Source organism: Meles meles, chromosome 15, assembly GCF_922984935.1.
Source record: "Meles meles chromosome 15, mMelMel3.1 paternal haplotype, whole genome shotgun sequence".
NCBI lineage: Eukaryota > Metazoa > Chordata > Mammalia > Carnivora > Mustelidae > Meles > Meles meles.
Window position 1 is genome coordinate 20,567,497 of NC_060080.1, and position 14,172 is coordinate 20,581,668.

Genomic DNA, 14,172 nt, shown 5'->3' on the forward strand with positions numbered 1-14,172 from the left:
ATCTAAGGCTTTAAATCAGAAGTACATACACTCTGAAGTAATACATTGTAAGTTAATTAATTGAATTTAAATTAAAAAAAAAAAAGAACCACTGACACACACAAAAAAGATACCAATATCTTCATGAGGGCTCCACCCTTGTGACCACATGTAAACCTAATTAACTCCAAAAGTTCCACCTCCAAATACCATCACACTGGGGCTTAGAGCTTCAACATATGAATTTTAAGAGGACAACTTCCACCTATAACATTATTTAGATAGGGGAAATTTTGTTTTTCAAAGAAACTGCATTATCTATAGCACACCCTTCTGTGTTATCTTTTTTCCGCTTCTTTGGAATTATGTTAAATCTCTGTGTAGATAACTGAAAGCAATTAAAAAATATTCTTGTCTACAGGCATGCAAATGAATTATCCCAGAAGATACAACCAGCTCCATGTGGAAAAATCAGTTTGTCTCCATTTGGACATTTATTTCAATATTCCTGATCTATAAATTTGTAGGTACTGTAGGTCTTCTTTGAACTGGCTGTCGTATCTCATCAGTGTCTTCATTAATGACTCAAAATCTTTAACATACACACAAAATACATCTACTCAAAGGAGGAATTCAGGGTCACACTCTTAAGAATCTGAATCATATGTGAGCTACAAATAAGTCTACACATGACTGTTGGTAAGAAAAAATTCATGTAATATTCAGAAAAAAAGGAATCAAAGTTAGACATACAGTATGATCTCATTTTGTAAATATTATTTCTTATTTGTTATTATTTGTTGAAACTGGATTAAATGTTAAAAGTCAGGGCACCTGGGTAGCTCAGTTAGTTGGGTGTCTGCCTCCAGCTCAGGTCATGGTCCCAGGGTCCTGGAATTGAACCCCACATCGGGCTCTCTGCCTAGTGGGGAGCCTGCTTCTCCTCCCCCTCTCCCTGCTGCTCTGCCTACTTGTGCGTGCTTTCTCTCTCTCCAAAGAATAAAACTGGAAAAAAAAAAAAAAAAGTTGAAAGTATTTGCCTTTGGGTTTGTAGTATGAATGACTTGTTATTTTCCTCTGTATAGCTTTCAAACTTCCCACTATAGGGATGTGTTGGGTCTGTGCTCAGAAAAAATGCTCAACTTAGAAAATTCTGAAAAAATATCTTAAGTTTGAATCGTTGGTCAGTGGGCACCAAAATTCATCCTAGTGAGGGGGACTGGTTATTTTCCTTAATTTGTGATAGTTGTTAATTGCTTCCATCTACGTTCTCCTATTCTATCTAGGTCTTTAGTAACAGGATTCCTGAAATATGAAAACTTGACACCAATTTTATTTGTTTTCTTAAGTAGGCTCTCAGCCTAGCGTGGAGTCCAATGTGGGGCTTGAACTCACAACCGTGAGATCCAGACCTGAGCGGAGATCAAGTCAGACACTTAATCAACTGAACCATCCAGGTGTCCTAACACCAACCTTTTTTTTTTTTTTTCATTTTATTTATTTACTTGACAGCAAGAGAGGGAACACAAGCAGGGGGCTTGGGAGAGAGAGAGGAAGAAGCAGGCTTCCCGCTGAGCAGGGAGCCCGATGTGGGGATGGATTCCAGGTCCCTGAGAACATGACCCGAGCCAAAGACAGAGGCTTAACGACTGAGCCACCCAGCACCCCTCCTAACACCAATTTAGATGGGGGAAAAGCATGAGCTCCTGCAATAAAGGTCTTCTTGACAAAGACTGGATTAATGCCCCATGCTTTGCTGAACCCGCCAAAAACAAATGAGGCTTCACTTAGAACAGAACCTGACTTCCAATATGTGAACTACACTCAGTCATTCATTCAAGTTCCTCAGGAAGCTTAACAACCACATTTAACCCAGACAATCTTCTACAGATAATGACATCAGGCAGGTAATGAGGAAAGCATGTGTAACAACCTGGTAGTCAAGATGAACAGGTGACTTCTCTTATAAAACACAGCTTGCACTTTGGTTCTTATCTAATAAGTCACCTCAGCATGCTATACAACAATAGAAGGCTATTAATCCGGGATGTTAATCTGACACCTAAGGTCATCTAGAAGGAATTCTTAAACAAGGACCTCTGCTCCAGAAAGTTGCACTCCTTGAACAATTTGTTAAACTATCAAAACTACAAATTCATGTGAGATTACTGCCAAATTGGTGGATTTCTTTCCCTCCTATTCAGCACTGGATTCATGAATGTATTAGGAGAAAGAGATTGCAACAAGTTAAAATTAGGTACCTTTGAATTGGGTGAGTTAATTCGAACAACAGCCACATCCCCTTTGACTCCATAGTTAATATGGGTTCTGGCTAAAAAGGGAAAGACAATTTATTTGTAAACACATTTATTGCTAAACAAATTTAAAAAGCAGTGTAAGCATGTCAGTAAGAAACTAAACTTACTTCGCAAAGCAGAGGACCCTGAAAAGTTGCGGCAAACATAACCTACAAGAAAAAGGCATTCAAAATTAATTACTTTGTAAAACATAACTGCTGTAGTACTTGCTAAATATAACAAAGCTGGAATTTATAACAATAGCAAAAACCCCCAAACGAGAATAATGTATTCTAGGCCATTATTGTGGCTACTACCATATCTTTAGATCAGCTTATGAGATTATTTAAATAGTAAATGTGGTTGGTGGAAGAACTGCCCCCTCAAAGATGTCCAGGTCTCCAGAAACTGTGAATATGTTAGGTTACATGGCTAAGGGAATTAAGGTGCTAATTAGCTGACCTAAACTGAGAGAGAGAGACAGAGTAGCCTGGATTATCCAAGTGGGCCCAATGTAATCACGAAGAAGAGAGAGTCAAGGAGGACCAGAGAGATGGCAGCATAAGCACTTAGCCCCACTTTGCTGGCTTTGAAGAAGTCAAGAAAAGCAGGCAGCCTCCACCTGGAAAGCTAGAAAAGGTAAGGAAATGAATTCTCCCTTAGGTCACCCAGAATGAACACAGCCCTGCCCACACTTTTTTTATTAAAAGATTTATTTATTTGACAGAGATCACAAGTAGACAGAGAGAGAGGGGGTGGGAAGCAGGCTCCCTGCTGAGCAGAGAGCCTGATGCAGGGCTCGATCCCAGGACCCTGGGATCATGACCTGAGCTGAAGGCAGAGGCTTTAACTCTCTGAGCCACCCAAGCCCCTCAACACTTCTGATTTTAGCTCAGTGAGACACATTTCTGACATCCATAACTGTAAGATAATAAATTTGTATTGTTTCAGACATGAAATTTGTGGAAATTTGTTACAGCAGCAATAGGAAATGAACACAGTAGCAAATAAGTAATCTACAAAGCAATCCAGATTGTCAGTCCCAGATATATAACAAATATACTCAACCATGTTCTCTAGGCACATCCTCTTGTATTTTTATGGAGATGGGCTTTCCAATGTTCTCAAAAGTAAAATAATTTACAATGGATTTTTACTTAGACATAAAGAATCAAATCTTGCCATTTGCAACCTCATGGATGGAGCTAGAGAGTATGATGCTAAGCAAAGTAAGTCAGACAAAGACAAATACCATATGATTTCACTCATATATGGAATTTAAGAAAACAAAGAGAAAAAATAAACCAAGAAACAGACTCTTTTTTTAAATTTGTCTTTTTTAAAGATTTTATTTATTTATTTGACAGAAAGAGATCACAAGTAGGCAGAGAGAGAGAAGGAAGCAGGCTCCCTGCTGAGTAGAGAGCCGGATGTGGGACTCGATCCCAGGACCCTGAGATCATGACCCAAGCTGAAGGCGGAGGCTTTAACCCATTGAGCCACCCAGGTGCCCCAAGAAACAGACTCTTAACTATAGAGAACAAACTGATGGTTACCAGAAAGTGGGGGGGTGGGGGTGGGTCTTGAATAGGATGGGGATTAAGGAGTGCACTTGTGATGAGCACCGGGTGTTGTATGGAAGTGCTGAATCACTATATTCTATACCGGAAACTAACATTACACTGTATGTTAACTGAAATTCAAATAAAAACTTTAAAAAAAGGTGACATCAACAGGCACTAGTGGCCATTTATGAAATAGTCCAGTCACACTCTGCTATTTTAAGAATTTCTAACTGAACAGGGCTCTATTGCCCTCTACCAAGAATACTCCTACCCTGGGGAGGACAAAAGACCCACTACACTTCTCCCTCCTCCTAATCACTTCACTACTTGAGGCTCTCCTGGATAATAATGATGAGATGAAGTTCTGAGCACAAGCCATGACAAGAGAAGTCTGAACTTGGATATGGACAGATGGTAGGGAACACTGTGAAATTCTTAGGCAAAAATTCAAAATTTGTTCTGGGAATTACTCTACCTTCTTTCTACCATTAAAGGGTCACCCCTGTCTTGCTCTAATCTAAACATCTGGCTCTAGGTAGTAACCAAGTTATTCTGGAGGCCAGCACAGGGTCCACATCCCTTAGTTACAACTTCCAAGCTTCTTTAAAAACACCCTGCTCTTTCTTCCTTTGTCTTTCATGTTCATGGTTCACTTCAAACCCTGTCTCCTAGGTATCTTTCTTTCTTTTTACAAAATTTTTTTTTTTTAAGTAGGTTCCATGCCCAACACGGGGCTTGAACTCATGTCCCTGAGATCAAGAGTTGCATATTCCACCTACTGAGACAGCCAGGTGCCCCTCCCATACACCTCTTTAATCCTTTACTCCTTATTCCAAACCTTGTCCAAAATCCTAGAACAAAGTTTTTCTTTAGCAATAAAAATAAAAACAAATCATCCCTTAATAATTAGAGAGTGTAGTAGAAGTACACATGAACACCTGTACCCAGGAATTAGTGCTTTAAGAATATCCAATGGCTCCTTCATTACCTCCTCACTTGTACTAGCTTTCCCTCAGTAGTTGTTTTATTCCTTTTAAAATAAATTATGTGGGCGCCTGGGTGGCTCAGTGGGTTAAGCCGCTGCCTTCGGCTCAGGTCATGATCTCGGGGTCCTGGGATCGAGTCCTGCATCGGGCTCTCTGCTCAGCAGGGGCCTGCTTCCCTCTCTCTCTCTCTGCCTGCCTCTCTATCTACTTGTGATCTCTCTCTGTCAAATAAATAAAAAAAAAAAAATTAAAAAAAAATAAAATAAATTATGTGCACGTACCTCTATCAATTCATATACTAAATATCAGCAAATTTAATCTTTCCTTTTATTATTTGACTTTTCACCATGGTAAGTGCACTCTTCAATCCCCATCACCTCTTTCACCCATCCCTCCCTCACACTTCCCCTTTGGTGACCATCAGTTTGTTCTCTCTAGTTAAGAGTCGGCTTCTTGGTTTCTCTTTTTTTCCCCTTTGCTCATTTGTTCTTTCTTAAATTCCGCATATGAATGAGTTCATATGGTATTTGTCTTTCTGACTGACTAATTTTGTTAGCATAATATGCTCTAGTTCTATCCATGGTGTTCTAAGTGGCAACTTTACATTCTTTATGATTGAATAATATTCCACCATTATTTTATTCTTAATTATTAATATAAAAACTTTTTTATATCTGATTTTCATTGAAATATGCTGCCTTTGGACTACACTGGGGCTGCATATGGTCTTGGAATGTACAATATAATGCAAAAGAGTGGAGTGCCTGCCTATTTTAGGAGCACTATTAAAAAAAAAAAAAGGTTAAAATCCCTAGCAACCTCGGGGCACCTGGGTGGCTAAGTGGGTTAAAGACTCTGCCTTCAGCTCAGGTCATGATCCTAGGGTCCTGGGATGGAGCCCCGCATCGGGCTCTCTGCTCAGCAGGGAGTCTGCTTCCTCCTCTCTCTGCCTGCCTTTCTGCCTACTTGTGATTTCTGTCAAATAAATAAATAAAATCTTAAAAAAAAAAATCCCTAGCAATCTCTCAGCAGCTAAACCTTTCCACCAGCCTGTGACCATCTGTCTGTCTCTCTTTCTGCCTAGTCTCTCATTCTCCAAAGCCCCTACCTTCATCTGGCTCAGAATTGAGGGATGTTAAACAAGAGTCTTAGACTACCTTAACATGCAGTGACAATCAAAGGTAATGGACAATAAAATTAAACCACATTGGCCATTTTATGTCACGGTAGTAGTCTAAATGAAATCTTTAAACATCACCTCTATCAAAAATACTCTACATGATTTAGAAACAAATTTTAGAACTATACCCATTTTTAAGTTGATGATGGTCTATATCTGACTAGGAGGCAAGGACCCTTCTGGATTGGGGAACTATTACACATGGTCAAAGCAGGACCCAAAAGACTTCCCAACATATCCAGCCGGACTGCAATTTCCATAGCAGTATTGAGAAGTGATTTCAGAACAGGTTAGGCATTAAAATCAGTGGGGGAGGTTCAAATACACTCACAAATGTCTGGGTGACATATAACCTAGAACCACAGAATCAGAATTTAAGGGCACTGGGCCTCAGAGTCCCTTTTTTTTTTTGTTTTGGGTGCAAAAAGGTGGTTTTATTTAAAGCATGAGGACAGTACCATGGGCAGAAAGAGCTGCACTGAGGTCCTGAGGAGTGGTGGCCCGTTATATATTTTCAAGTTGAAAGAGGTTAGGGATAGTGCAAGCCTCCCAGGTATTTTGGAAACAAGGATCCTGAGGGGGCTAGCTATTGACAGGAAAGGTCATTTATTACTGTTTAGTAGAAACTCAGTTATGAGACCCTTCAGATGTATATTGGTGGGTCATATGTTTCGGGGAGGTTGCTAAAATGTCTCTTGGGGAGTAGAGCTAAAGGAAGTTTCCAAAGGAATTTTTATATGTTAAAGGAGACTTATAGGATCTTGGGAGGGGGGTTGGGGGGGGAGTTAGAATTGTCTTTTGCCTTAAGCAAAGTAATTGGGGCTGATAACATTGGGCCTATTATAAAATTGGGCCTAACAACATTGAGGCAGTTGAGTCTCTAGAGGAATGTCGCTCTGCCTGTTTCAAGGACTTGTCAATGGGCTACAGGTAGTATGGAAATTTAATAGTTTCTCTTCTGTCTTTGTTTCCCACATCATCCCCCTCTGAACAGTTTTGACCCTTAAATCTTTAAGGTTGCTGAGGGTGGAAGGTCTCATCTTCTGTAACTTCTTCCTGCTGGATAGGGGCATAGAGATGGCCCTATCTATGGGTCAGCATAGATATCATATGGGTCAGTTGGGGCTTATACAGATATAGGAGTCACAAAGGGCAGAGGCAGCTGCATCCAAGGGGGACTGCATGTGTCGATCTTCCCAGATGGAAGAGTCCATATTTTTTAAAAAGGAAACGAAGCAGACAGCAAACAAGTGGGCATGTGAGAGCCACTGACTTGGAGAACCCACTGATTCAGCGGATTCAGAGAGGGACCATCAGCAATAGCCAAGGCTCTTGCTTCGTCCTTCTTTCCCTCTATCCTGCAGTTTTACTTGAGAGAGAGAGAAAGCATGCACAGGGCCCGGGATGGGGGGGGGGGGCAGAGGGAGAGAAATAATTCAAGCAAATTCCTCACTGAGTGTGGAGCCTGACACAAGGCTGGGTCTCATAACCCTGAGATCACGACCTGAGCCAAAATCAAGCTGGATGCTTAACCAACTAAGCCACCCAGGAAACCCTATTATTATTTTTTTAAGTCTTATTTATTTAAATAATCTCTATACCCAATGTGGGCCTGGAACTTAACAACCCTGAGATCTAGAGTCTCATGCTCTTCGACTGAGCCAACCAGGTGCCCCTATCCTGCAGGTCCTTAAGAGAGGGGAAGAGAGGCACAGAAAATAGCAGCTTTACACTAGTTTGAAAGGCAAGCAACGTATTAAAAGAAGGCTGTGTAGATGACGCAAGTACCAGAGTGAGGTGATCTCTGGTTCTATCTGAATTTTTTCCTTTAAGCTAATCCAAATCAGCCATCTGAGTGCAAAGAGAAAGGACCCAAGAGTCAAGACTTAGGTTCAACCATCACGTTTATCATTTATTAGCTGTATAACCATGAACAAGTCTCTTAGTGCATTTCAGTGCTCTTATAAAGACAGAAATAAAAGTGATGTAATGATTATAAAAGTATCTGTAAGTCACAGTGCTACACACAAGTAAATGAAGATAGAAGGCGGTCATATCCTCAATCGCCACGCCTCTACCTCTCTAAGGACACACTTCTTTTCTCGCTTTACCATCATTTAAAATTTGAATCATCTGTATTTATCACTCTTTTTTATCTTTGTATCATGGCTCTACCCTCTTTTACAAGGCCTTATCATGAGATTCCATCCACAATGATCTTTCCCTTCCCTTCAAAATCCCTTTTAATTTTTATTATTTACTATTTTGTTCTCTAATCACTGCATCTATCTATAGCAGGTGTTTCCTCCAACTAAAGCATAACTCTTCCAACATCATCTCGCACTCCCTCATTCAACAACAACAAATCCTTGTGGCCTACCATGTGCCATGCCCTGTTCTAGGCACATGGAGTGAACAGAAAGATAAAATCCCTGACTCTGTGTAGCTTACATTCTACAGCAGCAGTGGATGACACTGACACACACACACACACACACATCATACGATGAATCAGTTCCTACCCAGTAGAGATACATGAAGAGGTGAAAACAGGCCTGGCATAAAAAGGAGTTTGCCTGTGAAGTGGAAATTCCAGTGGGAGGCGAAGCAGGGAATAAGCAATTCTGGCTAGAACAGGGTAAAGTGGATGAGAGTAGGGATGGGCTGACTGGGAATGCACGGCGGGAGAGATGGGGTGGGAAGACAAAAAAATATGTAAAGAAGTATGTTAAGAGATAAGTGCTAAGCAAAAACAAAAAAAACAAAAAACAGAACAAAACAAAAACCCAGACCTGCTGCACAAACACACACACCCATATTCACATACACAAAACTTCCTCTAAATCAATAGAAACAAACAAACAAACAAACAAAAAGAGAAAATCAGTAAGTGTACAAACTTATCTTGAATTCAAACCACAGCCAGCTAAATCAAGTTGGTAGCTACAAGGTAGCTTTGGCTTTTTGAAATCTAGCCCTTACCATTATGTAATCTGGAAAGTTAACTTCACAGCAGCTAGGTGAACTTTAGCCTAGATCAACTGTGCCAGCAAAAGAGAGAAACCTTTGTCCTACTTCTTAATCATCTGATAATTTAACTCAAGAAGATGCTACAAGACCTAAAACTATAGCAGAGGAGAGAGCTGCATTATGCTGACACAAATTTCAAATATGAAAATGTTACTTTGGTAGTAACAATCAACAACTTTTCTCAATATTCAATCCTGGGGGAAGAGATAGGATTAAGGAAGTGAGTCAAATTTAAACATACATTATTTACTATTTGCCTCTAATTCAATGAAATTATTTTACCACTTACATAATTAAATATTTAGATTTAGGAATGGGAATTAAAATATCTTGGTCAAGTTGTGACTGTCATTTGACAGTCATATTCAGAATTATAGCATTAGTGGGGGAGGCATGGGTTTGAACTATGAAAGAAACAAATCAGTTTCAGAAGAATTTATCCATCCACCAGTAAATGTCATAATCTCATTAAACACTGGCCTTGGCACAGGTTTTCTGGTAAAAGACCAATAAGTTGAATCAAAACGGCAATCCAGGTGTGCAGGTTTTTGAACTCACTTTCCAGACATGTTTTCACAAAATTCATAAATTGTTATTCAAATGGACAAAAACTATAAGCCATTATTTTCTTACTGGTGAAATATACATTTACGTGTGTATATATATTTCTTTTTTTTTTTTTTTTTTTTTTTTTTTTTTAAAGATTTTTTATTTATTTGACAGAGAGAGATCACAAGCAGGCAGAGAGGCAGGCAGAGAGAGAGGGAAGCAGGCTCCCGCTGAGCGGAGAGCCCGATGCGGGGCTCGATCCCAGGACCCTGGGATCATGACCCGAGCCGAAGGCAGCGGCTTAACCCACTGAGCCACCCAGGCGCCCCTGTATATATATTTCTATAAAAAGTTAGGAAAAGCTAAGCTTGTTATTACACATATAAAATGTAAAAATTATTTTTAAAAATTCTCAGATATACAGAATCAGTTCTTCAGGGCAGAAAAGAGTTAATAGAAGCATGTACTGAACATTCAGTCCATGAAAAACTGCTTTAAATTTAGAATAACTCCTTTGAAGTTCACAAAGGTTCCCCACTTCACAAATGAGAAAACAGAAGAAATTAACTGTCCAAGGTCACTAGAGAGTACAAGGCCACGCCAGATTCAAGCCCCAAAGTCAGACTCCAAATTTAATGCTTTGAATTGCTCTTTCATCCTATTTCTCCTGTCCAAGAAAATCCAAAGTCTCAATCATTTTGCAGCTGAGGAAAATAAAGATCCATTAGACCAAGATATCTGTCCAAAGTTACACTAGTGACTGGAAACCACATGACCTGACGACCAGCTCAGTGTTACAGCAGCTGCTAATCCATAAGCATTACCTTAAAACCAATGCATAGGCAAGTTCAAATATATACATGTGATTTTCATAAAGCCTTACAACATAAACGTGGAAAACAACAACAACAAAAAAACTGTAAGGTAAAATGACCAAATGCTAATAGTTACTATATGTGACTAGTAATGCATGACTTTTTTCTTAACTTTCCCCAGTCTTTACATTTCAATTTTTTGTAATATTATGATTGGCACACACACACACACACACACACACACACACACACACAGCAGTCCTGTGGAAACTACAAACATTGGTGGAGATTTAGAAAAAGTCTGAACCCAACCAAAATTAATCCCTTACAGAAGACTCCAGCTACCAGCTACCGTGTTCAGGAGAAAGACATATTACAAATGAAAATTCTGATTAGCAGCCAGTATTAAGTGTAACAGGCAATAAAAGGTTACATTTCACCTGACAGATCTGAGATGGAAGGAAAACGCTTGATTTTCCATAATCACCCACTTTAAACCTTTCACTGCCAGTCCGAAGAGAAAAATACAGCGAATGCAAACCTAACCGGGTACCGTCAGAAACAAAATTAGATTAGATTTTAAAATTATTTAACTTGGGGTACAGATATTTGCTTCCCCCCCATCTCCTTGCCCTCAGGGTGTCCACAGCCAGGACAAGCGGATTTGTGTATTTAAAAAATATTTCTTCTGGCAAGTTGCAAAACCTCCCCTTGAAACTTAACATACTACACCTTCACACTGGGATTACTGGAACTGCAACACTCGAGCTCCTTATTTAAATGTGGTAATAGGTACAGAATGGTTTTGAGGGCAAGGAGCTGGGAGTAGCGGTAATTCGCAAGGCTGGTCCATTACACCTAAGAAGCTTTTAAGACAGCTCTTGTCACGAGTAAGGTGATGTGCGGCCACAAAGATGTGACAGACTGGACTGCCCCAGTCCCCCTGGAACCCCCCATCTAGTAGGGTCAGGTCCCAAGCCATGACAGAAGAAAATAAGAGGGGCGTGACGCCAGAAGTGCGCCGGGGACACTCGCGGAAGGGGCTAGACCGGGTGGGCAGCACCCAGAAACGTGAGGCTACGGAGCCTGAAATCGCTGCAGGACTCGGGAGCAGGGAGAGAGGAAGGGTCAGTTTGCGCAAGGGCACAGGAGACTGGGTCCAAGAGGGGCATCCTTCCCCCCACGCAGGGCTGCGTTCCCCGGCCGGGCGGGGAGGCGACAGCGACAGGGAGGCGCGCTACGAGGCTACCTCAGGCTTCGCGAGAGTTCTGCCCGGGGCTGCGGGGCGCTCCCAGCCAGGCCTCACCTGGGCAGCGGCGCATCCTGGAGGCAGTGGCGCGGCTCAAACTGCCTATTGCCCGTGAGGCCACCATCTTGAGCTGAAGAGGACGAAAGTGGAAAGGGCTCAGACGCGGGCCTTCGAGCCGAGGACTTTTCTGCTCCGCCTGGCCCCAGCTAGGCGCCCGACGTACTGCCTGACTAAAACCCCTTAGGGCCGAGTTGCTTTGGCTCCTCACGCCTGCCGTTCGCTTCCGGCTAACGAGGTTGCTTTCTTCACTGGATGGCAGAGGGCCCATAGAGGAGGCCCGGTGTCCGGATTTTCAGACAGGCGGCCGATGGGCAGCCTGCGGGGTTCGGGGGCGGGAGTGAAGGGGGTCCTTTGGGGAAGGACCCGCCCCTGGGTCACGACTAGTCCCGGCACTTGAGGCCAAACCTTCGTGTCCGCAGCTAGAGCTCGAGAGGACAGAGCTGAGGTGAGATGGGCCGTGCGCTTGGCTCCCCGCCTGGCCTTTCCCTGCAGCGACAGCCGCAGTTCCTTTCCTATCTCCTGCGCCAGTGCCCGCGGCCTCCTCCCTTCTCCTCGGGGAGTGGAGTTGCAGGGAGCGGAGGGAGGCCCCATCGGACTGGGTCTACGGGACCACTGCCATCAGGGCCGTAACTGGGACTAGCTTTATGCGTGTAGCTCTGAGCAGCGGTGTCACCGTGTCTTTTAACTTATCACCTCGGGTTAACGACCTGTTTGCTCGTGTGCGTGTCGGCATAAAGCGCTGGGCTGAATCTCAGTGTGTGTTTTTGTTTCACCCGTTTTGCTTGTAGCCAGGTGAGCGGCTGTTAGAACGCGGAGTTGGGATTACCCGGTCGCAGCTGCTGGACTGGGATTCGGTCACGTGACCATTTCCGGCCTGGAGTGTGGCTGGAGTTGAGAGCTGTTTCTCCATCCTTGCGGGAGACCTAATGGTCCAGAGGATTTTCTAACCTAGAAGGGATCTGCCCATCATCATCTGGTCCTTCATTCCTTTCACCTTATAAATGAAGCCCCAGAATCAGCGTGGGTGGGCATATCTGTGGCCACAGGTGGTGGAAATAGGGATAGAGCCTACGTCTATTAACTTTCAGTCACGAGTTCTCCGTTGCATAATAGCTGGTTTTATGTTGGAAAGATGGGTTCGAGTCCTGGAATAATGCGATTGATTCCAAACTAAATAACATTAACTTGCAAAAAGGATTCTTGATCTCCGGAGGCCCTCTCCCAACTCATAAGATTTTTACAGTTAAAAGCTTGCCTTCTGCCCTCAGAATGCCCTCGTGCATATAATTATGTTCAGTGCTTGCTATTTAGATAAGGGGTAGTAAACTTTTTTGTGAAGGGCTGGATAGTAAATAGTAAATAGTTTAGTTAGGATAGTAAATAGTTTAGGTTCTGCAAGCCCGTATTGATTTCATATATTTTTTGTTTTGTTTCATACAACTCTTCAAAAGCGTGAAAACTCTTCTTAGCTAAAGGCCATCCTGTCTTGGCTCGCTTTTTTGTTCCTGTACTCTCAACGAGATCATAAGCTCCATCAGGGCAGAAATGTTATTTTTCTTACTGTGGCTTAGGAGAGGGGAACTAGGTAGATTTATATCACTGCTCCGTAATATATTAATAGCAAACATGTATGACCCTTGCTGTGTATCAGGCACTGTCCTAAGTGTTTTGTGTATTAATTTAGTTATTCCTCACAGCAACCCTTTGATGTAGGTGCTGAGATTATCTACATTTTACAGATGAATTATCTACATCTTCCTCTAAAACAGAAAGATTAAGTAACTTGCCTAAGATCCTAAAACTAGGGTGGACCGGGGATTTGGATTTGGACAGTCTGGTTTTAGACTGTGTCCTTCCATTGTGTCTTAATGATAGTGTTAACAGTGGGCTGTTAAGCCACTCCATTTTGCTTTTTTTTTTTTTTTTTGGTCAAGATTTTGTTTATTTATGAGAGAGCGTGGTTGGGGGTAGAGGGAGAGGGAGAAGCAGTCTTTCGGGTGAGTAGGAAGGAGCCTGATGGGGAGCTCAATCCCAGAATCCTGGAATCATGATCTGAACCAAAGGCAGACGCTTAACTGAGCCACCCAGGCAACACTCACCCCCATTTTGCTTTCGTCACTTGCCGAGCACCTTCTTCCTTTCCCTTACTCCCAGGTGTCTGCAACTTCATGCATCTTTCCATAGTTCCACAGATTATGCCAGACTACTCCGCTGGAGTTTCCATGCTTCCCAAATCCTTGAGTCAAAAAGGTCTATTTCCTAAAGCTTAGAGCAAATGACAATAAAAGTCAACCCTCCCACAAGGTAATTTGCTTAGTCGCTCTTCCTTTTGAAATGTATTTTTAATTAATTATTGAATTAGTAATAATTATTTTTCAGAAACTACAGAGAAAATAAATACACCAATAATTCCACCAGCCAGAGATAACTGCTGTTAACATGTTGCTTAAAAAAAAACAACA

General features: G+C 42.0%; 2 protein-coding genes across 2 annotated transcripts in view; one reads left to right on the top strand and one right to left on the bottom strand.

Moving 5' to 3' along the window:
* The window catches only part of HADHA (hydroxyacyl-CoA dehydrogenase trifunctional multienzyme complex subunit alpha), a 48,677-nt gene extending 36,814 nt beyond the window's left edge, over nt 1-11,863 (bottom strand). Inside the window, exons 1-3 of the mRNA XM_045979966.1 lie at nt 11,708-11,863; nt 2,405-2,446; nt 2,241-2,311 (exon numbers count right to left, since the gene is read on the bottom strand). Coding sequence (XP_045835922.1) covers nt 2,241-2,311; nt 2,405-2,446; nt 11,708-11,774 — 180 coding nt within the window. The 5' untranslated portion in view covers nt 11,775-11,863. The remainder of the gene's footprint in view (nt 1-2,240; nt 2,312-2,404; nt 2,447-11,707) is intronic.
* Nucleotides 11,864-12,005: 142 nt separating this feature from the next.
* HADHB (hydroxyacyl-CoA dehydrogenase trifunctional multienzyme complex subunit beta) overlaps nt 12,006-14,172 on the top strand; it is a 34,361-nt gene continuing 32,194 nt past the window's right edge. Inside the window, exon 1 of the mRNA XM_045979967.1 lies at nt 12,006-12,155. The gene's annotated coding sequence lies outside the window, so the exon portion shown is untranslated. The remainder of the gene's footprint in view (nt 12,156-14,172) is intronic.